At 46.1% G+C, this 27,424-nt stretch overlaps 1 protein-coding gene across 5 annotated transcripts in view; it reads left to right on the plus strand.

Annotated features, from left to right (window-relative positions):
- Window positions 1-21,666, plus strand: part of TASOR2 (transcription activation suppressor family member 2) — a 72,257-nt gene extending 50,591 nt beyond the window's left edge. For 3 of the 5 annotated variants that reach the window (XM_039519775.1, XM_039519777.1, XM_039519778.1), the window contains exons 18-24: window positions 917-4,648; window positions 8,204-8,329; window positions 10,899-11,052; window positions 12,531-12,636; window positions 17,050-17,231; window positions 18,864-18,978; window positions 20,886-21,666. In XM_039519775.1, the coding sequence (XP_039375709.1) occupies window positions 917-4,648; window positions 8,204-8,329; window positions 10,899-11,052; window positions 12,531-12,636; window positions 17,050-17,231; window positions 18,864-18,978; window positions 20,886-20,889 (4,419 nt within the window). In that variant the 3' untranslated portion in view covers window positions 20,890-21,666. The remainder of the gene's footprint in view (window positions 1-916; window positions 4,649-8,203; window positions 8,330-10,898; window positions 11,053-12,530; window positions 12,637-17,049; window positions 17,232-18,863; window positions 18,979-20,885) is intronic. The other 2 variants (XM_039519780.1, XM_039519779.1) reach the window with 2 other exon arrangements.
- Window positions 21,667-27,424: the final 5,758 nt, after the last annotated feature.

The following is a 27,424-nucleotide window of genomic DNA, read 5'->3' on the forward strand; positions in this document are numbered from 1 at the left end:
CTGGGGCTTGTTTACATGATAGGGTAATGGGCTCTCCAGGGGAGTGATTTCTAAAGCACACTAACATGTTGCACATTTACTGGTCCATGTAGACCCTGCTGGTGTGCTTTAACATAGTGCTGTTTGGAACAGTACTGCCTTAAAGCGCAGCAGCAGGCTCTACACAGACCAATTAACGTACAGCACATTAATGTGCTTTAGATATCACTTCTCTGGAGAGCCCATTACCCCCCCCCCCCCCGGTAAACAAGCCCCACGTGGACAAAAATCAGAGCTTTTACAGCCAAATTCAGCTCTCAGATTAATGTGAACAGTGTCTGTTGATTTCACTATCTCTTGTACTGTAATAGCACCCAGAGACCATAACTGGGATCAGGACCCATTATGCTAGGTGTTGTACAAATGTAAGAGGCAGTTCCAGGCTCCAAAGAACTTACAGTCTAATTCAAGACGACGCAATAAGCAAGAGTAAAGTTGGAAAGAGAGGACGAAGGTGGTAGAGATAAGAGTGTGAGGTTAGATTAGCTATGTGCACCATGAGATGGTTTCAAGGCAGTTCTTTATCAAATAAATATTAAAATACAAATAAACAAAATAGAAAATCAGGAATTCCTACTTGCCATCTCCCTAGCTGTTGTTAGCTGCCAATATCCTATAAGTATCACAGAAGAAGCAGATCTTGAGGGAGAATTGGAAGGATAGGGGACATGAATGGGCTCATTTGTCTATTTTGAGGACAGAATTTGGCAGTAAAATGTTTGGGATGTGAATTTAAAATCATTTCTCCAGGGCTTTTAAACAAGATTGGCTTATGAAAGTTTGAGGATTTAAAAAGATAGTTCTCTGCAACTGGAGAATGTTTCTCTTCCTACATTTGTCTTTCTCAGTAGTTACATTTTGAACTTTGTAATTTCAGGTTGATGAAGAGAAGAATGAAAGAGAGGAATTGCTGGACCCTGTAATTTCCATCAGTAGCTCTACCTGCAGCCCTCCTGGTAAACCCAGCAATACAAGGATAAGACCTGAAGAATTTTCTACTGATGACTCCAATGAAGCACATCAAGCCCTTGATTTAAGTAAAGTTTCACAGAGTGACTCTGCGTTTTCACAGACTGAATTTCCAGAGAAGCAGGAAAATGAACAGCCAGTGATTATTAGTGACGATACCGTCATTTCCGAGGAAAAAAAGACACTGGACAGCATCACTCTCTCTGCAGAGGATAAAGACAATTGCCAGGTTGGTGGTGATGAATCACTATGTCTCTGTGAAGCAATTCAATTAGAAGTGAATATGAAGAGCACAGAACATGATAGCCCATGTGGAAAAGGGAGAGAATCGTATGATCCATTAGAAAACCAGGGAGAAGAGGAGGAGGAAGATTTTGACTATGGAAGTATAAATGTAGAACCAATTGATTTAGCACTTTCTGAAAGTAATGATGCTGATCTGGAACATGAAGATATGGACCAGGATCCAATCAATTTAGTACTTTCTAAGGAAATTTGCATACCTGACGAGAGCAAAGCGATCAGTCCAGTTGACTTGGAAGAACCCTTTGATAGTGTATTAACTCTAACATTATCACCTGGTGCAAGTCCTGTCCAGGACGTACCTTCTGATGAAATAACACAATCTGCAGATGCACTTCCAGAGAAGCAGGAGGTCACTGTCAAACCAGCTGAAGAAATTAATGATGCAGATATGGACCAGGATCCAATCAATTTAGTACTTCCTAAGGAAACTTGCATACCTGACAAGAGCAAAGCGATCAGTCCAGTTGACTTGGAAGAACCCTTTGATAGTGTATTAACTCTAACATTATCACCTGGTGCAAGTCCTGTCCAGGACGTACCTTCTGATGAAATAACACAATCTGCAGATGCACTTCCAGAGAAGCAGGAGGTCACTGTCAAACCAGCTGAGGAAATTAAGTCATCAGCACAAAGTGATTCAGTAGAGGACAGCTGCATTTCTCAGGAAGACAAAGGAAGTGATTCTGCCGATTACACTTCTCTGAGTATTAAAGAATCAGATCAAGTACAAAGCAATACAGCAACTCAAGGAGAGCAAAAGAACCCTTCTACTGACACGCCAGAGCTGCTGAACAAATCTTCAGGAGCAAGTGAAAGCCCATGCCTAGTCTTTGAAAATACACACTTGGAAGCTGACTCTGAAGCTGAGAAAAGCTGTGACAAATTTAAGAATACCGGAGTCTGTTCTGTTACTAAAAAGTCACCATGTAATGATGAATTAAACCAGATAACTACGGTTGTTACACATGGAGAACATGAGGCCTCTCTTTGCAAATTGGTAGAATCAGCTTGTATCTTATCAGTGGATAATGAAAAATCTTTTGCTAAAGAACATTTAGACTTGAAACAGATTCATGTGGTAAACCATCAGTATACGCCCAGTCTTATTTTGAGTGAGGAAGAGACAAGTCCAGCTGCCGAGCCCACTCGTACTGACCCAGAATTGATGACTGGTTCTTCTTTTCAGCAGCACGGCAGCCCTATTAGCAGAGAGACTGAACTGCCCAAAAGTATATTAGAGCCAAGTGAACATGATCCGGTGCTTTGCAAAAATATGACTTCTGACCACACTGATCAAAGAGATGTTACGGAAACGTGCTCCATCTCTGAGAGTCAAACGCCCTTGTCTGCTGAGGACGACTTCTCAAGTTCTTGTTGTACAGAACGACCAAAGAAAGACACATTTCTAGAACATGGAACCCCTGTAGGTAAAAGAGCAGACTTACTGGGGAGTGAGGAAGAGATTTCTCTAGCTGACAAGCCCACTTGTACTAACCCAGAATTGTTGACTGCTGTTGCTTTTCAGACACATAATATCCCCATCAGCAGAGAGACAGATGTGCACACTAGTTTATTGAAGCAAAGTGAGAAGAATCCAGTATTTTCCAAAAGCATGAATTCTGACCACACTGATCAAATAGTTGTGATGGAGATAGCTTCTTCTGCTGTGGAAGACTTCTCAGGTTCCTGTTACACAGAACGGGCAAAAAAAGACATGTTTTTAGAACATGAAATCCCTGTCGGCAAAGTAGCAGACTTAGTAGAGAATGATGACAAAGAAGAACCCACATCATGTGAGGAATTTGATCTCGGAAGCACTAGCCCTGCTGCGAGCACTGCATCTGTCTTAGAAGAGGAGGAGGAACAGTTTGCAGAAGCATGTGACCAGAGCTCTGTTTGTGAAATAACAGAACTGCAGAGTGATTGTACGATGGAAGAATCTAATACGTTTGCTGATTTACATCAAACCGACTCCGATGTCACGAGGGAAGAAATCCCTGTTTCCTCTGTTCAGATGCCTACAACATTATGTGCACACACAGACTCTAGAGAGAGTCTAGAACTTAGTGATGCTGAGGATATTTTGGAGGAACATTTGGCCAACCAAGGTACAAAATTCCCTAACAAAGATAGAGGTGTGCATTTGACTTTTGAAAGTTTATCATATGAGTCTTTTTCTGGAGACTCTGACCAGGAGTACTTTGGAGGTACTGTACCTCCCACAGCTAAATTTAGGGGCTCTTGTGGTACAAGAGGCATTGGTGCGATCTGTGCAACAGCAGTTACAAGGACTAATTACAATGATTCATGTATAAGCTCAGAGAATGAAAACTGGAAGCGTGATGACTGGGACTCCTTGGAAGCAGACAAAAGATTTTCAGTTGTTGAGTCAGGCTGGCCCACTGGGTTTAAAGAAGATGATAGATATGTGCCCCCTTTTGTCAATATTAAAGATGATCAGGGCACTCTGAGGGATTATACAAACTTTATTGTTACCAAAAACCACAAAGACAAAACTAGACCTTTACAATCTTCAAAGAGACATGACCATTCTTTGGACCGATCTGACTTAATAAGCTCATGGACTAGGACCTGGAAGGTTATTGATGATCTTACCCAGAACACTTTAGATATGGAATGTCTGCGGTTCAGTTATAAGCTAAAACAAGTAATAAAGAGCCAGAAATCACGACTTTCTACCTCCAACAGTATCTTTCGAAAAGAGTTTTCTGCCCAGGGAATGTCTGAGACTTTGCCCCTGAGAGAGGCTCCTGAAGCCCCTAGTCTAAATGCACCATCCAGGAGTAGGAGCCCCCTTCTGGTAACAGTTGTGCGTTCAGATACAAGGCAGCGTAGTTCAAGTTGGCACCCGAGAAACGATATATACACAGATTTTGCTGAACCACCTCTCTTTGTGCCATGGCAGGATACATTTAGCAATGAAAGAAATGCTGCAAAAGTCAAAAGTCAGGGCCGTGACTATGCTAGTCCTCTACATCTCGGCAAGTTAAAATATGATGATAAACTAAAAGAATCCCGGGGGGATATTTCGGTCATTTTAAATGAATATGCTGAGTTCAATAGGGTGATGTTGAACAATGTACATGCGGGTAACAAAGGAAGAGGTCAGAGCACTACCTCAGAAGAGTCTGCAGGCAAAAGAAAAAAAAGCACAATTTTTCCCAAAAGAACAGCCTCCTATGAGAACATGATTAGTGACTTATGCAACACTCTACATTACAGACTGAAAAGTGTTGTTAAAGAGGCTTGCAAAAATGCTTGTATGTTCTACCTGGTTGAAACAGAAGATGATCCTTTCTTTGTGAGAACGAAGGTAATGTGGCAATTTCTAAATCTTCCTAGTTCGTTTAAAATTGTGAGTTCTTCTTGTAATGTTGAACTGGTACCAGCGGCTTGAGCCAGAAATGACACAGGCGGTCTCTGTGCAAGCTTCCTCACACAGTTTGGCCAATGCTTCTTAATGCTGACCTGCAGTATCTTCCTGCCGTGTTAGTCGTAGGGGATTTCAGTCCTGATCAGTAACACCCTCTGCTACTTCGTCTTGGCTCTCTGGAGCCATAATTCAAACCAAATCATGCCAAAGTGTGTGGTAGTTTAGTGATGCATACACAGAGGGAACTAGGATCAGTGATCACTTATTAATTTTCACTTGTGATCAAAGAAAAGAGGTGGACTTCAGGCATTTAAGGCTAATACAGCTCCTCAGATTTTTTCTGTTCATAATAGTAAAGAAAATTGGCAAACCACACAAAACCATGTGCCAGATGGCTACGGTTTGAGTTTGCCAGGCTGTCCCGTGGCAGTCGTTTGTGTATGCTTCATAATTTTTTTAAAATGTTTATACTGGGAAGAATGTGAGGCAGCCTTTGCTTTGCCTTTGTCATGGTTTTGCACAGTTTAGGAATAATCCTGGCTCCTTGATTGTCCCGGAGTCTCAGGTGGCTTCTCTGGCTTGAAATGCCTTTTTTTGTTTGCATTTGGCACAACTAGGACTGTTTCTGATTTAGGTTTTGCTTACTTGCTCCGGTGACGTGGTGGCCAATTATTTCCACAGAGAGCACATTGCACCAGTGTTCCATAGACTGCACTGTTTGCTTTTGATCACAGTTCAAGACATTTATGATGGTGCTTTTAAACAAAACCTTACAGTACATGGTTTGATTCCTGTTTAACCTGAGAAACCGGCCTCTCTCATGTTACCCGGGGTTCTTTCAACCCAAAGCTCTTGGTAACATTTACTCTGTGCGAGGTGGTGTCAGGAAATAAATCAGGGGAGACACGGCCGTCCGACCGATAGATGGCTGGCACAAACAGGACAACACAAGAGTGCTTTCACTTAAAGCTAAACTTCGCTTAGTGTCAAGCACTTACACACGTCTGCAACAAGTTAGTAAAACACCCCCAACCCTTGATAATTACCAAAGCTGAGTGTGGCTCTCGAGTGACACAGCGGCAGGCTTCCGCTGGCCAAATGTTCCATCTGCCAGTGGGGACCGCAAGATGTATCCAGAGGGAGAGTCCAAAAAGAGTCCCACTATCTCAAACCTTTCCCCCTTATTTAGACTGACATGTCCCTTAAAGAAAACTTGTTAAGGAAGCAGTTTCAATGGTCAAGCAAGCGGTTCCTTCTGATTATTGATTAACCAGGTGTGGGTTTTTCCAGAGTTTGCAGCCTTGAGACCCCAATAGACATTCCTGGGGTACATCCTGCTCTTTTAAAATGCATGTATCAGCAACTTCAACACAATTCTTATCAGGAAGGATGCAGGGTCAAGCTGCCTTTTCTGAGGCACCCCAAAACTGCCCCCCCTCCTGCCTTGGTCAAGCTGCGATTGCTGAATGGCCAATTTACAGCTTGCTGACTAGGCCGCCTTTGACAATAAGCCCTAGTGGTTTCAGGCACTGTACTGGTTTGCTAAAGTCTCCCCGTACACTCACTGTGCCTGATTGTGACAGCCGAGTTTAGCCACGAGTCCGAGTGTTTTGAATATCTGTGTGCTACTGTAAGGTGGTTTTCAGTGGGGGGTCTTTGACACTAGAATTTGTTTCCCCGATTAGACTATATCTATACTAGTGTTTGGGGGGAAAGCTCTCCGTTTCAGCTGCATTGGAAGTAGCAACGTTGCAGAGCTAATGTAGACAGTCACTGGCATCTTTACCACTGTCGTTGTCTAGACCAGCTCGGAACTGGTCTAGAAAACAGGTGGCAAAAACAACGATGTGTGCCAGCGCCTTCTCTGTGCTCCCAGTTGTGCCTTTTCTGAGCCAAAAAAAAGAAAAAGGAAGGGGGGGCTTTTTCACAAACCAAAATTTTCCACAAGAAAATTTCAGTTTTTCAGGAGGAAAAAAGGGACTTTTTTTCCATTGGGAGAATCAAAAGAAGGGCTCCCCAGCTGCCTGACAGCAAGGCTTTGGTCAAGTGCACTTTGTGCCTGTGAACCTGACAAAGGCTTTCCTGGAGGGCTGCCAGACTGTGTCACTCTGAGACTCTCTCCCTCTCCCCCAGGCAGCCTGGAAGGCTCTTGCGAATTTCACAGGTGTAGTTGACAAGTGTCTTACAAGTGGGCAGCCAGGAAGCCAAAACATTCTGTTTCAGTGCTCCTGAAAGAGCATATTTCCTGAAAACCCTTCCCCTGAAAAATGGTGCATTTCTGGCCTTTTGTCCCACACTGGGACAAAAGAAACATGTCAAACATGCAACATTTTACGCAGGAAGGTATATCTGTTTTCCGGCCAACTCTAGTAGACACGGCCTTAGTCTGACAGAACCCCAGGCTGATTTCCAGGGCATGGTGGAAAGCCCATCTGCTTACTCATGCTTTTCTATGTAGGTGATTGACTGGGTGCATTTTTTTTTAACGTCAGCAACTTAATGCTGCGGGGGAGTTTGTCTATAACGGAAACTTTAAAAAATGTAAAATTAAATCAGCTAGTTTGCTGTCTCAATACGGGATCATCTACTCTCTGCGTTGTGGCTGCAGCGTACTTCCCTGAGAGCCCATGTAAGATACGGATCGAGATGTTTATCTAACCAAGAGTATATTAGAGTACGAAAATCGATTTGCTGTGCTGATGAGTTGAGATGATATAGGTGCTGGCCGTTCTGAATCTCTCCTCACTGCAAACTGGTTGGCACAGGGAGAGTCCACTGCAAAATGCTTGCCATTTTTTCTTGTGCTTTCTTTGCCTGTGTGGTGGTTGAGTAAGTGGTCAATTTATTTGTAAAGTTTTGTGTTGATATTTAGAATAAGTTGAATATTCAGATAATTAGATTATTTTAAAAACAAAATAATCAATAACAGAAATACACCTTTGGCCAGTGGTTCTCAAACTTCTGTACTGGTGAGCCTTTCACGTAGCAAGCCTCTGAGTGTGATCTCCCCCTTAGAAATTGAAAACACTTTTAAAAATATTTAACACCATTATAAATGCTGGAGGCAAAGCGGGGTTTGGGGTGGAGGCTGACAGCTCACAACACCCCATATAATAACCTTGTGACCCCCTGAGGGGTCCTGACCCCCAGTTTGAGAACCCCTGCCTTAGGCATATTGATAAAATACCGTACTCTTTCCAGTCCTGACTGGTACGCTCATCAAACAAGCCTGGACTATATAAGTTCAAACTTTATATAAATTTGTTTGGGAAATTGGGAAGAAACCCCATCTAATAGTAACTAACCAAAACAAGATTTATTCTCTATGCTGGGCTTTAGCATATCCAGGGTCTGAATATCCAGGTTATTTGCAGATAAATCATCGCTTTCATACTCAACTGGAAATCATATTAAATGGCCTATTTTTGGTAAGGTGTGAATATGTTGGCCATACAAACATTCTTACTTTATTGCAATGATTTATTTGTGTTTCAGAGCTTATTGAAGAAAGGTGGCCACACTGAAATTGAACCTCTGAATTTCTGTAAAACACAACACCTGGAGACAGACAGACTGATTGTCATTATTAGAAATGAGGACATATCTTTGCATATTCATAAAGTAGGTTCAGAAGTATCTTTCTTGTGCCAAAACTGGAAACGCCATTTCTAAATACGACAGTCCACTTTTAAACAGGTTTCTAATTTTGCACCTATCCAGAGTTTTATTTTTAATTGTTCATGTCTGCATACCTATTGGTGATGTCCTAAAGATGTCGCAGTTTAAAGCTAACCTAATACTTACGCAAGGTACGTGGCTAAGGAGTTGTAAAAAAAACAAGAACAGAGGGCCCATTTCTTTCACTGCCGTTGCTCCACTTTAGATCACAGAATAGCTAGCGACCTCAGAAGTCAGTACAAACCAGGGAAGGCACCAGTCTGGGTTGTCTGGTTTAGCTTCTCCAAGTCGGCACAGTAAACTAGTTTGAGCCAGGGTTAGAACACAGGAATTCCTGGCTCGTAGGCCCTGTTAAGATCCCATCCACATTCCAGCAGCACCAATCACTGCAGAGTCTAAGTACAGTAACTCCTCACTTAAAGGCGCCCCGGTTAATGGTGTTTCGTTGTTACATTGATGATCAATTAGGGAACATGCTTGTTTAAAGTTGTGCAACGCTCCCTTCTAACGTCGTTTGGCAGCCGCCTGCTTTGTCCACTGCTTGCAGGAAGAGCAGCCCGTTGGAGCTCGCTGGTGGGTGGTTGCAACAAGGGTGGACCGACAGCCCCCCATCAGCTCCCCACTCCCCTAAGTTCCCTGTGCAGCAGCTGCCCAGCAGGCTAGCAATTGCAGCTGTCCCTCCCCGCACTGCCATGTGCTGCTCCTGCCCTCTGCCTTGCAGCTGCTCCCCGAGACGCCTGCTTGCTGTGGGGGGGGGGAGGGAAAGGGGGGCTAATGTCAGGGTGTCCCCCCCCCCCGCTCCTGCACCCCGCTTACCCCATCTTCCATAGAGCAGGGGGGACACATGACAGAGGGAACTTCCAGGCAGCTGCAGCTGCCCTCAGGCCTCAGCTTGCTGATTTAATTAACAAGACAGTGTTCTTCTGACCCCACTCTTCAGACTTAAAGGGGAAATGCGCATCTCTCTCTCACACACACACAGGGTGTGTGTCTCTGTCTCTATCTGTCCTCCCTCCTTTCCTGCTGCCTTGTACAGTAGAGTGTGAGAGTTAACCCTTGAGGGCTCAGCCAATTGCTAGTTCATCATTTAGCTGTAAGGGAAATATCCCACCCTCTGACTCCTCCACCTCAGCCAAGCTTCACAATCATCATCATCACAGTGTACCAGTAGTAAATTGTTTGTTTAAAACTTATAGTGTGTGTGTGTGTGTGTGTGTGTGTGTGTGTGTGTGTGTGTGTGTGTAGATAGATAGATAGATAATATAGGCTTTTGTCTGGTGAAAAAAAACTTCCCTGGAACCTAACACCCCCCCCCCCCATTTACATTAATTCTTATGGGGAAATTGGATTCGCTTAACATTGTTTTGCTTAAAGTTGCATTTTTCGGGAACACAACTACAGCATTAAGTGAGGAGTTACTGTACTGTACTCACGGTGTAAAACCCAGGTGAGGCTTTCATTGAAGTCACTTTGCACTGACTAGACAGGACTTGCCACTTTCTGAAATGATGGTATCATTATCCTAGGGCCGAGTGTCATTTAGAATACTTCTCTGGGGCCTGCGTGGTAATTGTCAACCCTGCATTTCCTCAGTGTTACCTCTTAGCCTATCCCAGCAGTTGCTAATTCTAAGATGTGACCAGAGACTATTTATCAAAGTAGCCCCTTCCTGTCCACAGCTCCAGCTTTTCTCTGTCTTTTTTAACTTGCATGTTTTAAGATGTACTAGAGTTCACTGTACCCTGTGACCCAGTTTTGATTACTCTACCTGGTCTCATGTCTATACTGCGCACTAAACCCAGGTCTGTGGACTCTATCTTCTCAAGCCCATGCTTATGCCTCCACACTGCATTGTAAACCTGGGTTTAAAATTGCTGGACCCGGGTTTCACGGCCGAGCTAATGTTCATGCTGCACTATGCAGACTTTCTGACTCAGATCTGTGGCTTGGGCTCTGCAAGACGATAGAACATGGGCCTGAGTCGCGGCAGGACTCGGGCTCTGACACATCCCCTTAGCAGGCTCCTTGGACCCGGGTTCCGAGTGCTCGCTGACCTGAGTCCAGCTGCTTTGCATCTTGTGTCTGTGGACAGGAGGAGGTCTTGGGCTCAAACCTGAGTCAGAGCCTGGGCTTAGCGTGCAGTGTAGACATACCCATAGTCCTTGATTTGCTGCCAGTGCGCTGGGAGCACTGTGGTGTGTTCAGCCCTGTGGCTCGGAGTCAGAGAGAAGTACCTCATAGCCTCGCAGTGATCACCAGTGGACTATTAAAGAGAAGCCTAAACGGCTCCTACAGAGTCCCACTCAGTCATCCACAGTCCAGAGGGGCTGAGCTGTGGAGACTTGAGGATGGAGTGCGTAAAACAGGAGGAAATGGGCAGCATCCTCAAGACTCCAGCAGGGACACACCGTCTCCTGGAAGAAGAATGAGAGAAGTTCCTGGTTACATGGTGTGAAGTCTCACCAGTTAAAAGGTACATATTGTACATGAAGAATGTTTTTGCCTTTAACAGATCCCTTCCTTGCTGAGATTAAAGCACTGCCCAAATGTCACCTTTGCTGGAGTGGACAGCCCAGAGGATATAACCGATCACACTTATCAGGAGCTGTTTCACATGGGGGGGGTTGTGGTCTCTGATGATGAAGTGTTAGAAACTGTAACTTTAGGTGAGTCTAATTACCCCCACCCCCTTTATATGCATGAAAATCGTTGGTATTTGTTGCAAGAGGATGATCGTTACCGCACTGTAATAACTGGGACTTAAATAGAGCCCAGGTTTACGATGGATATCTAGGGAAACATGTGGCTCTAGAAGGCCTTGGCATAGTCCGGAGCCTGTCGAGAGATGTTGGTCAGTAGCAGATGCCAATATTCCCAAAGCCAGTCAGGATGGAGCATTTTTGCCCGGAAGAGACAACTTGCCAGAGGCTTTTTCTTTCTGTGTATTGAATTTAATGCTTGTGAAAGGCATCAGATTGGCTTCCCTCTGTCCACAAAATGGGCACCATCACAAGTTTTCCTTAACCATGACAATGCGAGATCATCTCTAAGACTGAGAGGGTAGTTCAGTGCCCTGGCTCTTCACGGGCATTAAGAAAGGAATAGACAATAAGACAGAAAATCTCATATTGCCTCTATATAAATCCATGGTACGCCCACACCTTGAATACTGCCTGCAGTTCTGGTCACCCCATCTCAAAAATATATTGGAATTGGAAAAGGTTCAGAAAAGGGCAATAAAAATCATTAGGAGTCTGGAACGGCTTCCGTATGAGGAGAGATTAATTGGACTGGGACTTTTCAGCTTGGAAAAGAGACGACTAATGGGGGATAGGATAGAGGTCTATAAAATCATGACTGCTGGGGAGAAAGTAGATAAGGACGTGTTATTTACTCCTTCTCATAACACAAGAACTAGGGGTCACCAAATGAAACTAATAGGCAGCAGGTTTAAAACAAATAAAAGGAAGTATTTCTTCACACAATGCACAGTCAACATGTGGCACTCTTTGCCAGAGGATGTTGTGAAGGCCAAGATTATAACGGTTAAAAAATGAACTAGATAAGTTCATGGGGGATAGATCCATCAATGGCTATTAGCCAGGATGGGCAGGGATGGTGTCCCTAGCCTCTGTTTGCCAGAAGCTGGGAATGAGTGACGGGATGGATCACTTGATGATCACCTGTTCTGTTCATTCCCTCTGGGGCACCTGGCACTGGCCACTGTTGGAAGACAGGATACTAGGCTAGATGGACCTTTGGTCTGACCCAGTATGGCTGTTCTTATGACAGCTGTGCTGTCAGTTCATTGCAATGAGAATGAGAGTATTTTGTGGTGTAAACGTCTGTACACTAGAAACTAGGCAGAGATTCCCACTAATTGATTTTACATAGGCCAAAGGACAGTGGTTAGTTGGTAACGTCTTTTGGCCGATACCAACCTTCTCTGGATCCACTGGCGAGTTGGAGATGAAAGATGCCTCTGTTCTAATAACCCCTTGAACTCTCACTGAAAACAGTACAAAACTCCTAGACTTTTTGCTCTTTACAAACACGATAATGTGCCTCCTATATGTAGTAATACTTGGACATCTGGTTTGCCAACACCACCTGATTCTCAGAGTGAAATGTTTTATTCCCACAGGCCAGCTGAAGGAAATAGTTAAAACACTGGAAAAGCTGAATAGTCACGGAAAGTGGAAATGGCTGCTTCACTACAAAGAGAGTAAAAAACTAAAAGAAGACATAAGGTAACAGTCAGCACGGATCTGTCAAGAACAAATGGTGCCAAGCCACCTTACAGCTTTCTTCCACAGGGTAACAAACCTTGTGGATGGGGCGGGGGGAGCGGTAGATGTGGTATATCTTGACTTTAGTACGGGTTTTGATACTGTCTTGCATGACCTTCTCATAAAGAAACTAGGGAAATACAGCCTAGATTTAGCTGCTATAAGATGGGCACAGAACTGATTGGAAAACCGTTCCCAGAGAGTGGTTCACAGTCAAGCTGGAAGAGCATAACGAGTGGGGTCCCACAGGGAGGGATCAGTTCTGGGTCCAGTTCTGTTCAGTATTTTCATCAATTATTTAAATAATGGCACAGAGAGGACACTTATAAAGTTGGCAGACGATACCAAGCTGGGACAGGTTGCAAGTGCTTTGGAGGATAAGATTAAAATTCAGAATGATCCGGACAAACTGGAGAAATGGTCTGAAGTAAGTAGGATGAAATTCAGTGAGGACAAGTGCAAAGTACACCACTTAGGAAGGAACAATCAGTTGCACACATACAAAATGGAGACTGACTGCCTAGGAAGGAGTTCTGCAGCGAGGGATCTGGGGGACATAGTGGATCACAAGCTAAATATGTATCAGAGGGGTAGCCGTGTTAGTCTGGATCTGTAAAAAGCAACAAAGAGTCCTGTGGCACCTTAAAGACTAACAGATGTATTGGAGCATGAGTTTTCGTGGGTGAATACCCACTTCGTCAGACGCAAGCTAAATATGAGTCAACAGTGTAACACTGTTGCAAAAAAAGCAAACAATTCTGGGATGTATTAGCAGGACTGTTGTAAGCAAGACATGAGAAGAATTCTTCTGCTCTACACTGCACTGATTAGGCCTCAACTGGAGTATTGTGTCCAGTTCTGGGTGCCACATTTCAGGAAAGATGTGGACAAATTGGAGAAAGTCCAGAGAAGAGCAACAAAAATGATTAAAGGTCTAGAAAACATGATCTGTGAGGGAAGAGTGAAAAAATTGGGTTTGTTTAGTTTGGAGAGGAGAAGACTGTTACAAGAAGGAGGGAGGTAACTTGTCCTTGTTAACCTCTGCGGATAGATCAAGAAGAAATGGGATTAAACTGCAGCAAGGGAGGTTTAGGTTGGACATTAGGAAAAACTTCCTAACCGTCAGGGTGGTTAAGCACGGGAATAAATTGCCTAGGGAGGTTGTGGAATCTCCATCATTGGAGATTTTTAAGAGCTGGTTGCACAAACCTGTCAGGGATGGTCTAGCTAATACTGAGTCCTGCCATGAGTGCAGAGGACTGGACTAGATGGCCTCTTGAGATCCCATCCAGTCCTACGATTCTGTGATTCTAAGGTAATGCCAGCACTGGCTGGCTGGTTTCCCAAGGCTTGTGTACACAGTGCTGCAGTGTGGACTACAGGGGTGATTTCTAGAGCACTCTGCCCTGTGTAGCCTCTGCTGGCACAAACTACAAGAGATCCCATTTGTGGTGGTGTAGTCCTGTTTCAAACAGGACTACATACATGCACAGTAGGTACATTTAAGACCACACCAGCAGGGTCTATGGAAAAGTCTGAACACTACATATAGCTCAGTGGTTTGAGCATTGGCCTGCCAAATCCAGGGTTGTGAGCTCAATCCTTGAGGGGGCTGTTTAAGGAACTGGGGTAAAAATCTGTCTGGGGATTGGTCCTGCTTTGAGCAGTGGGTTGAACCAGATGAGGTCCCTGATAGTCTATGATTCTAACACGTTAGAGTGCTCTAGAAATCACACCCCCAGAGTCTGCACTGTGGCACCTCATAGACCAGACCCCATCAGATTCATTTAGCTCCCAGCCGCTCTGCATGGCCTTTTATCAGTGGTGTGAGTAATACAGCCTGACATCACAGTCTTCAGAAAGTCCAGTATGGACGGACAGGGCTAGTTAAGCATCTAAAACTTTGTCTTGGTCCCTTACTGGACTGATTAGAGGATTTAAGTTCTGCTCATGTTCCTTTTTGTTTACATGAGCAATTTTTTGTTAGACAAGGACCAGTTCCCACAAGTTTATAATTAAAATCTTAAATCCAGCCCATCTATAAATCAAGTAAAGGTTCCAAAAAATCATCTGATACAGGTCAACAAAAACACTTCTTTAATCTGTTAACCTTGGGGAGTGTGAAAAAGGGCCTGTCAGCGAAAGCACACACACAACGGTGGTAAAAGAGATTATGTTTGCAAAGTCAAGCACTCTCCAGTTAGAAAATGCCAGATTTAAGGTTGCTTGTGCGTATGGTGAAAGTCTTTAATTAAATGATCACATAGTATCTTTCCACCAGACACCTGCCTCATTCAGTGCACATACAAACTGTGCAGCTACACTGAAAACAAAGTTATATGGTGTAGGCAATTAAAAAGCTGCTCATGCTGTACTGGAGTTGCTGGCCAGATCCTGAAGTCCTTACTGAGGAAAACTCCCATTGAAATCTTTGGGAGTGTTACCTGTGTAAGGATGTCAACATTTGGTTTATTGAGGGCTGCTGGGAGTTGGGTTGTGGGTTTTTCAATTGATATTAAAAAGGAAATTATTAATTTTACAAATTTCCCTTAAGCAGGTTCCGATAAAGTGGATTTGACTGTATTATTGTTAAGCTGTCAGATCAAATTAGGCTCAATGTAAGCTTTGTAAAGGCAAAGTTTTACAAAAGCAAAAGTTAAAGGGACACTGTCAACCTGAAATCTAGTCAATTTTCAAAAAAATAGTTCCAAGTATGTTGTGGTCCTATGTCAGCCACTAAGTTTCCAGAATAATGTTTGTGGCTTTGTATTTTTTTAAACATTTTTCCCCCTGTTGCTGTGTGAAAGACTCACACAAACAATGAGGGGACTTGACTGTGCCAGGAAAACAGTGAAACCAGCTATTGAGGAAGTACTGCCAAATGGACAAAGTTATACATGCTGGAAAAAACATCTTGATCAGTCAGTCATTTTAGGTGCTACTTGTAAGTAGGGTGACCAGACAGCAAGTGTGAAAAATCAGGACTCGGGTGGAGGGTAATAGGAGCCTATATAAGAAAAAAAAACAAAAATCGGGACTGTCCCTATAAAATGAGAACATCTGGTCACCCTACTTGTAAGACCCAGAAGTTTTTTTTAAAGTTTACAATGTCCATTTAATAGTATTGCTTCCATGTTTTTTTTAAATGAAAACAGTTTGTTTGGATTTGAACATTCCCCTGCTGCGTTTTTTCCTGCTAGTGAGTGAGACAGGAAGTGAAACTTACTAGAATCAAAGGGGAAAACTGAGCAGTCTGTTTTCACTGCCCGAGCAGAGAGAAGCACAGAAAGGAAAACTGGTGACAAGTAAATCTATTCTTAAAATTCTTTCACCTTCAGCGACCTAACGCGTGAACACAGGTCAGGAACTGTGATTGGTCATCGGACAGTGCGTCCCTTTGAACGGCCTCTGGGGTCTCAGAAACTTTGGGCATCTGTGGATAAGTCTGCACTGCAAAAATACCAAAGCAAACCAAAGGCCGTGGCAGCGAGTCCGAGCGCCTGGGTTTACAGACTCGAGCTTGCGCTCCAGTGATGAACAAAGCCATGTAGACGTTCCCGCTCAGGCCCCGGTGGCTTTCAGAGCCCAGGCTCTTGCCTTGGTGGGAGCATCGAGGCTGCTACTTTTAATGCCGTAGCGGGAGGCTCATTGCTGCAGCGTTTTATTTGCAGCATGGACGTACCCTCAATGGACTCTCTCTTCAGAATCTACCAGACTAGGATCCTGCAGTGAGTAACAGCTGGAGGTGTTAGCTACATCGATGGAACCATTACTTCAGTTAGGCTCAGGCAGCCCTTCTGAAGTCCTGTTCCGGTGCTGGTAACAAGACAGGGCTGCCCGGGGTGGAATTTGCCCCGGGCCCCACAGGGGCCCCGCGAGCCCTGGCCTGGCGGCAGTCCAGGTCTTCAGTTGGCATTTCGGCGGCGGGGGGCCTTTCAGTGCTGCCGAAGACACGGAGCGACTGAAGGGCCCCCCACCGCCGAAATGCCACCGAAGACCCGGAGCGCCGCCAGGTGAGTACAAGCCCCGCAGCTCCCCCGCTTTGCCCCTGGCTCCCTGAATCCTCCGGGCGGCCCTGTAACAAGACACCTGAGAGCTGACAATAACACGCCCCCCTGAGACCACCTAAGCAGTGGTCAGCCTTGGGAGCTCCCTTGGCAAACTTTCTTGCAAGGTGGGGGTGAGCTGTAGTGACAATTACTAATGTAATTGCATTGGCACCGGTTAAAAAGCAAACAAACATGTAGAGAGGAAAGTCAAGGGGAAAGGAACAAGTATGTAGAACGAAGGCTTTAAATATTATCCAGGATTATTCTGTCTGAACGTAAACTGACGCCATGATTCACAGGGTAAAACTTGTTTCTGTTTCAACAGGGTGGATTCTACTGCGCACAAAAAGAACTGGCTACTGAAATCGTGCCAGGAAGCTAATATCATTGAAGTCCTTCACTACCATCAGTGTGACTCCAAATCGTGCACAAAATCCGAGCAGCTGAAGTGCTTGTTGAACTTGCAGGTTCAGCAGATCAGCGCTAGGTTTGCTGTGTATCTCACAGGTAAGAGCTGAGCTCAGGACACCACTAATGATTCCTTTTACAGTAGCACCTTTTAGCCCCAGCCGGCATTGGGGCTTCATTGTGCTGGCTGCTTTACAATCGTCAAATAGACAGCGTCTGCCCTCAAATTGTTTATGTTCTAACGAAGGACAGACACAGTAGGTGGGTGCGAAACACCGCACGAGGCCAGGTAACAAAACCGGGACGTCCGGTTGCACATAGTTCTGGTGTCCCTAGCCTCTGTTTGCCAGGAGCTGGGAATGGGCGACAGGGGATGGATCACTTGATGATTACCTGTTCTGTTCATTCCCTCTGGGGCACCTGGCACTGGCCACTGTCAGCAGACAGGATACTGGGCTAGATGGCCCTTTGGTCTGACCCAGTCCGGCTGTTCTTATGGATTCTATTAAACATTCCCTTTTGATGACAAACAGATTTTGACATGAATTATAATTGGTGAAAATAAAGAAAAGATTCCTTTGGGCGTTGAACCGTAATTAACTCAGAGCTTGTGAGGCAAGCACCTGTAGCGTCCTCTTATCCTGATAAAGGGGGATGTGTAGGGTGACCAGATAGCAACTGTGAAAAATTGGGACAGGGGTGGGGGGTAATAGATGCCTATATAGGAGAAAGTCCCAAAAACTGGACTGTCTCTATAAAAACGGGACATCTGGTCACCCTGGGGATGTGTCTATAGCGTAGGGGACCAGAAGCACAGACATCTTGTTGTCTTCCCAGCTTTGTTACTGTCTGGCTTTTTTACTGGAAGGATGCACCTGACCTCTGGGCTTTCATTCACCCTTCTTCCAAAGGAGCATGATGATGTGATAATGCTAATACTTACTTGCCGTGCCCTCAGGCTCATCGTGTGCTCTGTGAGCTTTACATTGCTGAGTGCTTGTAAGCACAAAGCGCTGTGCCGTCTTTCAGTGGCGGAAGGTAGAAAATAGATGGGTCCATGGAAAAGGCACAGCTAATAACTGTACTTGGTGTAGCATACTCCAGAGTTCCTTCGCTCGGATAATCTCACAGTGCTTTACAAGCATGTAAGGAATGAAAGCGTAGAGTAGCCTTGTGAAGTGATCATGTTAACTGCTCTTTAGAGCTGGGGAAGCCGATGCGTAGACCAGTGTCACACAAGGCGAGCAGGAATATGATCCAGGTCTCCCATTCCAGTGCTCTCCTCGGCACTGCTGTACTGTATTGCTCAGTGCAAGTATTTTTTTTTTTTTTTGGTCAGGCAGATAAAATATTGTTTCGTTATCATTCGTCACAGTAAAGGGCAAGAGAATCTTCTGCCTGGTTTGGTATGTTTTTTGTGCCCATTTTTCAAGGCTATTTAATGCACTAATGTGTTTTCTTATAGTTGATTATTTTATTATTGGCTGCTCAGCAGATATTTACAAAGCACTTTCATTAATCTGCTGAAATTTGCAAAACAGCAAATAAGAATTGGAATCAGTCATTTCACACAGGGAGAGGAACCTACACCACTCTGACATGAGGAGATAATACCTGCTGGTTAGATATGTCAGTTTGACCGTGCTGAGTTACTTTAGGTTTTCCATAAGCAAAAAGACGGGTTTCATTCCATCAAGGGGACTCTTCTTACTGTTGCTTTTCCATTTGCAGATAAGCCCAGTGTCAGCAGAGAGGTCTTTGAAAGCAAAGGGATCCTAGTCACTGATGTAAATAACTTCACTGGAACTGTGCAGAACGTGGTTGCCCCATTTCAAAGCAGCTATTGGTAAGAGCGAATGAGTGCTTACAATGTGAATCCCTCTAGCAGAAAGTGCGCTAGTGCCCATGCAGCAAATCTAGTAACAGACTTCTCCATAATCGAGGGAATTTATCAGTGCTCTGTGGGGAGAGAGTGGAGTCCTGGAGTTTAGAATTACTCAGAGGAGGCCGATCTAGCCTGTTCCACCAGGGGGCGATATGGCATTGTAGCTTGTCATTGTTCTTTTCCTCCCAGTCACTGCAGGAGCTGGACTACTCAGTGGCTCCATCTGGTGGTTTGGGAGAGGGAGTTACCTTTGTAGCTAAATCCTTTGCGTGTTGTGTCCAAGACCCAGGAGCTGGGATTCCCGAGTGCTGCTGTCTTTTGCACTAGTGCTTTGCATCAAGGGCTAGGCACAGCCAAGCCAGGGATTGCTAGCGTGGTAGCTGCCTTCCAGCAGCTGAAAAAGGGACCAGCAGGGGCCGGAATCCTAGGGCTCCGGAAGGGAACATGCTCGAGCTCGCTTACCTGCCTTGTCATGGGCTCACTGCTGAATCCATTGCAGTTTTTTAAAGCTTTGAGGGCGAGGCAGAAAGGCAGCACCCCTCATACCCAGCCTGCATGTTTCCAGTGGCCAGCGGAGTATCTGCTTCCCTCGGTCAGAGAGTTGAGCTTGTCGAAGGGCAGTGCTGGCTCTTGGACTGCGCACAAGTAAAAGGGGTACAGCGGAGTCGTGTCAGCAAACACTTCCGCTAGGGGGTCTCGCTGAAAGAACTCTAAGACTATGCAAGGAAAAGTCAGGCACTTGTTAGCTTTAACTCTCCAGTTCCTGATTATTTTGGTGCCCATGTAACGCCGCAGGGCTTAGCTTCACTGCTGTGCTAGCAAATGACCTCCTGGAGCTAGCGTAGCTCTGCTGAGCGTGCTCACGCTGCAGAGCGACTGCGTCAGCAGCACAGAGCAGCTGAGTCCCTGCTGCCTCACTTGCTCCGGCGCGTTAACCCAAGGCCCGCTCCTCTCAGACAGACCAACCAGCACCATTTACCAGGAGCTAGAGCTTGGCTGGACAGGAGGCAGTGGGGGGTAACTACTCAGGCTAATGCTGCAGCGTAGATAAGCCCTTAGCGCGCACCGTGGGTTAACATGCACGTTGTTAGTGCACAGACCAGTGGGTCTCAACCTGTTTATCACTGTGGGCCACAGGTTGAGACCCACAGCCCCCCTCCCCCAACCTCCTACAGTCCCCTATGCCCAGCGCCCGCCCCCCAGGGAACTCTCCACAGAGGGGACCAGAAGGGGAGCCCTGGGAGGCAGCTGGAACCTGGGACCCCACCATGGGGAGCTGGACCATGACTCTGCAGAGCAGGGCCAGGCAGTGGGGAGCCAGACCCTGCTGCACTGAGCGGGCAGCCGGACCGGGACCCCAGGACACCGTGGCATGGAGCCGGGCAGCCAGACCCTGGGATCCCGCCACACAGGACTCCTGCTCCGGGCCAGGAGTGGAGCACCAGAGGCGGGCCGGCAGCAGAGTCCCTAGGTGCACAACCCCATCGCAAACCTCTGCTTCCCAGCACCCTCCACTCCCTCACAGCCCAAAGCCCCTGCCCAGAGCCCCACTCACCAGCCCCCTGCTGGCAGGAGCCCTCCCTCAGCCTGCCCTGCCCCCTATCAGACCAGAGTGGCCAATTTTGCATTTTTTTTAGCGCACAGCTGGGCAGGGGGGAGAACTGAGCAGACTTCCTGAAAATGTTTTCCCCTAGTGAGACTCTACTGGAGGTACCACCAGCTGGTAGTTTCAGTGCCTGGATGTTCTGACAGTGTGGCTATCCCCTGTGAACGTACAGAACATCCTGCCTGCCACACAGCATATAGCGGGTAGCCAGTGCCATTGAAACAGCTACTAAAACCAATTTGTGAAACTTCATGTGTTGCAGGTGATGCAATTCAAGCACAGCGCAGGTGGTTCCAGTGACCAAGAATGAAGCTTTTCTTAAAATAGTTTAGCTAAAGGTAACTTGTTGGGGTTCTGCTGTTACAGACTAAAGCTCGCGGCGCAGAAGGCAGAAGTAGTTTTCCCTTTTTTAGTAGGATGTTAATTATTTGAGGCTAGCCAGTGAGTAGCAGTAGAGGAGCAGCTGCATAGGAAGGGAGCTATGTTAATGTATACAGTATTTAAATTATTTGTTTTCTGAAGTTAGTACAGCTGCATCTGGAAACAGTAGGGGAAGAAGAGTTTACTTGAAGCTTAGAGATGTTAGTCCATTTTAGCAAGTGCTTTTTATAAATGCGTGTTTATGTACATAAGATACACAACAAGCATGTGGTATGACAGGATTTTTGTACATTTTCCGTGTGTTCAAGATTACTATTTCAGATCACTAAGTCTGCGACTGGTCAATCAACACTACATTAAGTTCTCGGTGGTTTTCTGATGGTACCATTTGACTTGTGGGACTTCTGGTTTCCACTAGCTGGAACTCTTGTAAATAGCAGAATGTCAGGATTCTGGAACAAAAAGCATATTTATGGTATTCTAAAAACCTAATCGATTTTGAAAGGAAACTTCAGCACACAAGCAACATTTGTAAGATACTTAAGGTATCTACTGGGAGGAAGTGTTTTGTAACTAATCATTTTTTAAAATAAAGCAGACAAAGTAAAGCTGTCGTGTACAGGAGGACTTTGTATAATGTTTCACTAATAAAACAAGACAATTCAAAGTCTCGTGCGTTGCTGTTGGGTTAGAACTTTACCAAAGCACTCAAACTTTCTTCCCTGTAATTGAGTAGAGCCCTACCGAATTGTTCTGGTGAACTGCATTGACCCAGGGAGCTGGGCGGGAAAAGAGAAAGTCCACATCTGTAGCAGGGCTATAATGTTTATCTGCCGGCTCGCAGGTTGGCAGGATCAATGCTGCGGTGTGCCCAAGAACCTTGGCCAGGTCCAAAAGGGCCTTATTGACAGGGGAGGTTCTCTGTGCTGACGTAGGGGTATGCAGGAGGCCAAGCAGCTTGTGCTGTTGCTCTTTCACTTCCTCCAGAGGCAGACTCGGCTGCAGGCACCAGCACAGCAAGCAGGTGCTTGGGGTGGCTAACGGAAAGGGGCTGCACGTCCAGCTCTTCGGCGGCAATTCGGCGACGGGTCCCTCAGTCCCCCTCGGAGGGAAGGACCTGCCGCCAAATTGCCGCCGAAGATTGAAGCAGCGGCGTTAGAAGTGCTGATAGCGACTTCCCCCCCACACACTTGGGGCAGCAAAAACGCCAGAGCCGGGCCTGTTCAGAGGGAGCTTGAGCCTACACAACCAGGACCACACAGCTAGCAAGCGCTCTCTCTCCGATAGATAGGTAGATGCCACTCACAGCACAAGCTGGGTGGACCACACATGCAGTCCAACAGGCACTGCTACCAAAGATCTCCAATCCCAGGCGCAGGGGGCACTACTGCATGTAGAGTGGCGCATGCATGGGGCGGGGACCTACATCTTGAAGAACCTCAGTTACTGTACAGGGGGAGTAACCGTCTCTTCCTAGGGGATATTCATGGCATGTAGTCAGAGCCTGGGTTTCAATGGGCTGCTGCAGGGACAACAGAGCAGTAGGGCATTACTGGTTGCCACAAGCTAAAACCCAGGGCTGGTGGTTGGTTAAAGATTCTACCTCCACCCGACCCCTCAGTGGGCTTGTACTGAAATAGCAGTGCAGAGAGTTAGACCATAGTTCTAGGAAAGCCCTGACTTTTCCCCTGCATTGGGCAACGCACTGATCCTACTCTTCCTGGTGTATTTAGTATCTTCAATGAAAGTTCACTCTGTCCTTTGTCATGTCAGGGTGCTGCTGGGCCCCTGCCTGGCTGTGGTTTTGGATGGCTCAAATAGGCTGCAGAAGTCCACGAATCTCTCACATTCCATGATTAAAAGGGTGCTAGAAGCAAGGGAGACCAAGTTGAGATGGAGTCCTAAGCCTACGTCTTTCAAGTAATAGTAGTCCAGGTGGGCAACCCCCCTCCCCTTACCTTAAAAGATGAAGGATTTCATAAGGAAGATACTCCTCACGGTATTGCAGGGCAGGGAGAAGAGGCCACTTCCCACAGAGGACACCCCCATGAAGCAAACACTCCACTCCTATTGATGTCGGCTTCCAGGGATGTCCCCTACTCCTTCCCCTGTTGGGGGTGGGAAGGGAGAGGAGAGCACTAACCAGACATGGCTTAAGAAATAAGCCTCTTCACTTAATACCTCCAAACAGGAGTTGAGCCTGCAGCCAGGCAGCACTTACAAAAAAGGTTTCATGCCAAAACCACGAGCTGACAGCACGAGGGGGAGAAAAGGTTCTTGGCAGCGATGGGAGAGTTCAGGGTTCTAACAACTCTGAAAACAAATTCTGGAGCGGAGAATGGCCAGACTCCAGTTCACTGTTTGAAGCCGCAAACTAAATGGATGGATAGGAACAGCACAGGAAATGCACTGTTTTTACTACAGTAACATTCCTTGTCCACCACCTATAGCCTGAGCTTTCAGTGGAAGACAAATTAGTTCCGCTAACTTACCTTTACACACTCCTCTGCAGTTGCATTGGTGGCCAAACTTAGGGAAAGGCAAAATTTACTCCTCCCATAACTTGATTGTCACCTAAGAGTAAGACCAGGCTCCAAAAGCAGTTGAATCAGACAAGAGCTGAGACTCTGGCTGCTGAAAGGTGAAGAGCGTGGCCAGCTCTGACAGCAATTAGCAGATGCCTCCAAAGAGAAATCAGTCGATTGAGAGTAAAAACAAACTAGTTGGAGATAAATCTCTCCCCTCAGTTAGTGGCTGCTATGTGATAGTAAGAACTAACCGCTCATGCAAGGTCTCAAGGTGCATTAGTTCAAGTTAGATGCACTTGTGCGAGTACATCTGGAAATGGCTCTTGCTCTACACCAAGCACAACTGTCACTACCTACCTATTAGGCGCCAGAGGCTTCCAGCCGTGCACAGATCTTCAGAGAAGCCCCGTCTCCAAGTCAGTCTATTCCTCGCTCACCTCCAGCACAGCAATGGAGTAACGCTCACTTTTAGCACATTACTGGAATACCTAGAAACAGACTGGGAATGGAACGGACAGCCTGGTCCCTTGGTTTACAACTAAGCACGTTAGTTTTGTTGTGGTGCTATGTCAGAAACCATCATTTCTGCCTTTTTCCAAGAGCACTGCGAGGCATTTGCAGGGTACTGGTGAAACTCTTCATTTTGTTCCAATTTCGCAGGCAGCACTAGGGTGTCTCTGCACTCCTGGCTCTATTGTTCAGCTGGCCAGTCACTAATGCCACGTGTTGCCCCCACAAGCATTTCGGCTCACCAAAGGGCTGATAGCTAGCACCACTGTCTCAGGGTCACAGGCCCAAGGACTCCCTCCCTCAGGGGGTCCCATGGAAAGGCAGATTCGTATTGTATGTTGCTATCGTGGTTGTAAGCATTGCAAGGCATTTTTGGGGGAGGGAAGGGAAGTCAAAGGTGTGAATGTGGAATGGAAGGTTCCTTTACAGGTAGCAAGAGGCCAAAAAGGGAAAGGAGACGACGGGGGGGCACGAAGCAGAGCTGTGTGTCCCTGGAGCTGGTGTGTTTTGGGGAAAGCTGAGAAGGCCACAGAAAGCCAGTTTGGACTGGTACAAAGAGCACGAGGAACAGAGGGCCCTGAATGAAAACACCCCAAAAGAACCCAAGACTTAAAAACCCTTCCGAGAGCCAAAGCAAGTTGGAGATTACAGCGGACCCCAGACGACCTTGGCCCAGGACAGAACTCCCGTCCACTCACCCCCCTCTTCTTACGTTACACCCAGGCTTGGCCAGCTGTGGGTAGAGCATGTGTGAGTATGAAAGTGGGTTAGGGCTTGGGGCACTAACGCTTTTCTTCCTTCCTCTGAGTGACACGGGGAGCACCCATCACTCTCCACTGTTATTTTATTAATAAAGCTTTAAAACTCAGTCACTTGGTATGCTCCATCCTCTCCTCCCCTAAGGATCCTGCAGCCTCAGGCAGATTGGTAACAGAAATCTGGCACAGGTTTGGTGGAGAATTATGGAGGGGGGGAGCCCTGCACAGCACACCAACTGTTCTGCCCGTGGCATTTCATGTTTGCTTGGTCCAGCACTGTTGGTATTTCATGTTGAGGATTTTATAATTAAAGGTGAGCCCCACCCTCAGTTGTAGCATGATAGAGAACCAGACAGAGGTTTATCATTCCTCTCTCCACCCCAGTTGGTGGGGGGAAGGGTGCAGGTAGGTCTACCCCCACTCATAGCAGTACCAGGCAATAGGAGGATGACTTAAGAGATTCTCGCTCCAAAGGAACAATCCTCGGTGCATACACCCTGTCATAGTATGACTGAGTACAAGAGAAGAACTTGGAGTTTCTCGCTCTGCCCAGGAAGGGTTTTGGAATTGGTGTAAGGACCCTCGGTGGTCGAGAGGACCAAGTAACATGGAGGGAGGCTTAGCATCTCTCCCTCCGGCCCAGGGGGGGTGAGCTACATAAAATCTCAAGTAATTAAAAGATCTTCCGAGTTGTACGAAGGGATTGTGACATGTTCAGGAAACAGACGGGTACAGCTGTGGGCTGAGGAGTCATGGGCAATGGCATCATGGATGGGTTCAAGGCCGGAGGTACGGGCATTAGGGAGCGCAGACACAGTAGTCCAGCTGCCCGGTCAGCTGGCATCACAGGAGGCAGGAGAACCTGATGCCCAAGCTATGGGAGAGGCAGCAAAGAGGGATGGGACACTACTGCCTCTTTCAAAGGGAGGTAAGGACCTCTCCCGCCTGGAGAAGGCTCTCACCAAGGTGGGATACAATCCCTGGGGTTCTGTGATGGAGCTTCAGAGGAGGGTCCATTCTTGGCAGGATCTGTTAGACCTGTATGCTGAATATAAAAAGCTGAAGGGTAAAAACTTAGGGGCAGCTGTGGGATTAATTTGGACTGCAGCAGCCATGTGGTATCAAAAGTTGTCAGGACAAGAGGACGAGTTGGGTATACACCACCTCCCTACTCCCCAACAGCTGGTGGAAATTGAGCAACTTAAAGTGCAGATCACTCACCAGGCAGCAACCCAGGCCTATGCCCAGGACAAGATGCAAGCCTTGCGACAGGACTTCCAGGCGGAAAAGGCAGAACGCACCCGCCTGGAAGCAGCGGCTAAGCAAGCACCGGTCCTTCAGGGACTAGTCAAAGACTTGACTATTCGTGTGCAGCATATGCCCCAACAGCAGTATGCTTGCCCTGAAAAGGAGATTGAACAGTTAAAACGTCAGCTAGCCCTGTGTTCGGTCCTGATGGGATGATTCAGGTAACCCGTGTGAGGGCTTTGATCTCTTCCTTTGTGAGGATCCTCAATTTTGGGCCGAACGTTGTTGCACCCCTATAGCAGCCCTCATTAAGACCAAGGAGAGGTCCAGCACGTGAAGGGGAAAAGGTCGTATGTAGGTCACCCCCAACTGCAAGGAGAGCACCCTGTGGGGTAATTACAAAAAGGAAAGGGACCGGGAGGGATGGGGGCTAGTTGAGGAGCCCACCCTCCTTGCTGAATTAGTAGTGGAACAAAGCTTGTGCCCAGGGAAAGGGACAGTTCAACCACCATCACCAAAGAACACACAGGATCAGGCCCAGACAAACAGGCAGGCAACAACAAAAAAAATTGAACAGGTTGGAAGCCCTGAGGGCATAGTGCCAGAAGCAAGAAAAAGGAGTAAGTGCAGACATGGGAATTTTAGGTCCCTGAAACAGTACTTAGATTTTTACCCTTCCAAGTTAATAAAGGTGTCATTTTGGAAAATAAGCAAGTAATTTAAGGAAAGAATAAGTTAACTCTGTAGATGCTGGACAAAACTGAGCAGTTAAAAGTTGTAAAAATGTTGAAGAAAAAAATTCTTGGTTTCTTTGCACCCATTCTGAAGGAAAAAGGGGCCCTTTTCCAAAGGAATGTCAGTAAATAAGCCAGGCACCAAGACAATCTGATTTAAATCATTTGACTATAAACAATTTAGTCAAATTTGCTAAAAGAACATAAGGGGTGTCTATTGGAACTTAACTGCCTCCAAATGGATATAAATGTCATCTATGTACAGCTGTGTAAAAATTAAAGCAGGGTAAGGGGTGTTAAAGAAATAAATAGATTTTAGTGGTTTTATTAAAAAACAAAACCAATTTGGATATTTCATTCAAAGTTGCAAAACCAAAAAAATGGTTTTTTGCCTGACACAGATGACTAGTGGTGTTTGGTATTTAGCATTTAAGCCTTAAGGGGTAACTCGATGCTTTACAAAATGTAAATGTTTTTGAATAAAGACCAACATCATGGCTGCAGCCGGGCAGTCAAAGCCAGCTGTGGGTAGAGCGTGAGTATAAAAAGGGGTTAGGGCTTGAGGCACTAATGCTTTCTTCCTTCCTCTGAGTGACGTGGGGAGCACTCACCACTCTGCTGTTATTTTATTAATAAAGTTTT

Source organism: Mauremys reevesii, linkage group 1 (assembly GCF_016161935.1).
Source record: "Mauremys reevesii isolate NIE-2019 linkage group 1, ASM1616193v1, whole genome shotgun sequence".
Classification (NCBI taxonomy): Eukaryota; Metazoa; Chordata; order Testudines; family Geoemydidae; genus Mauremys; species Mauremys reevesii.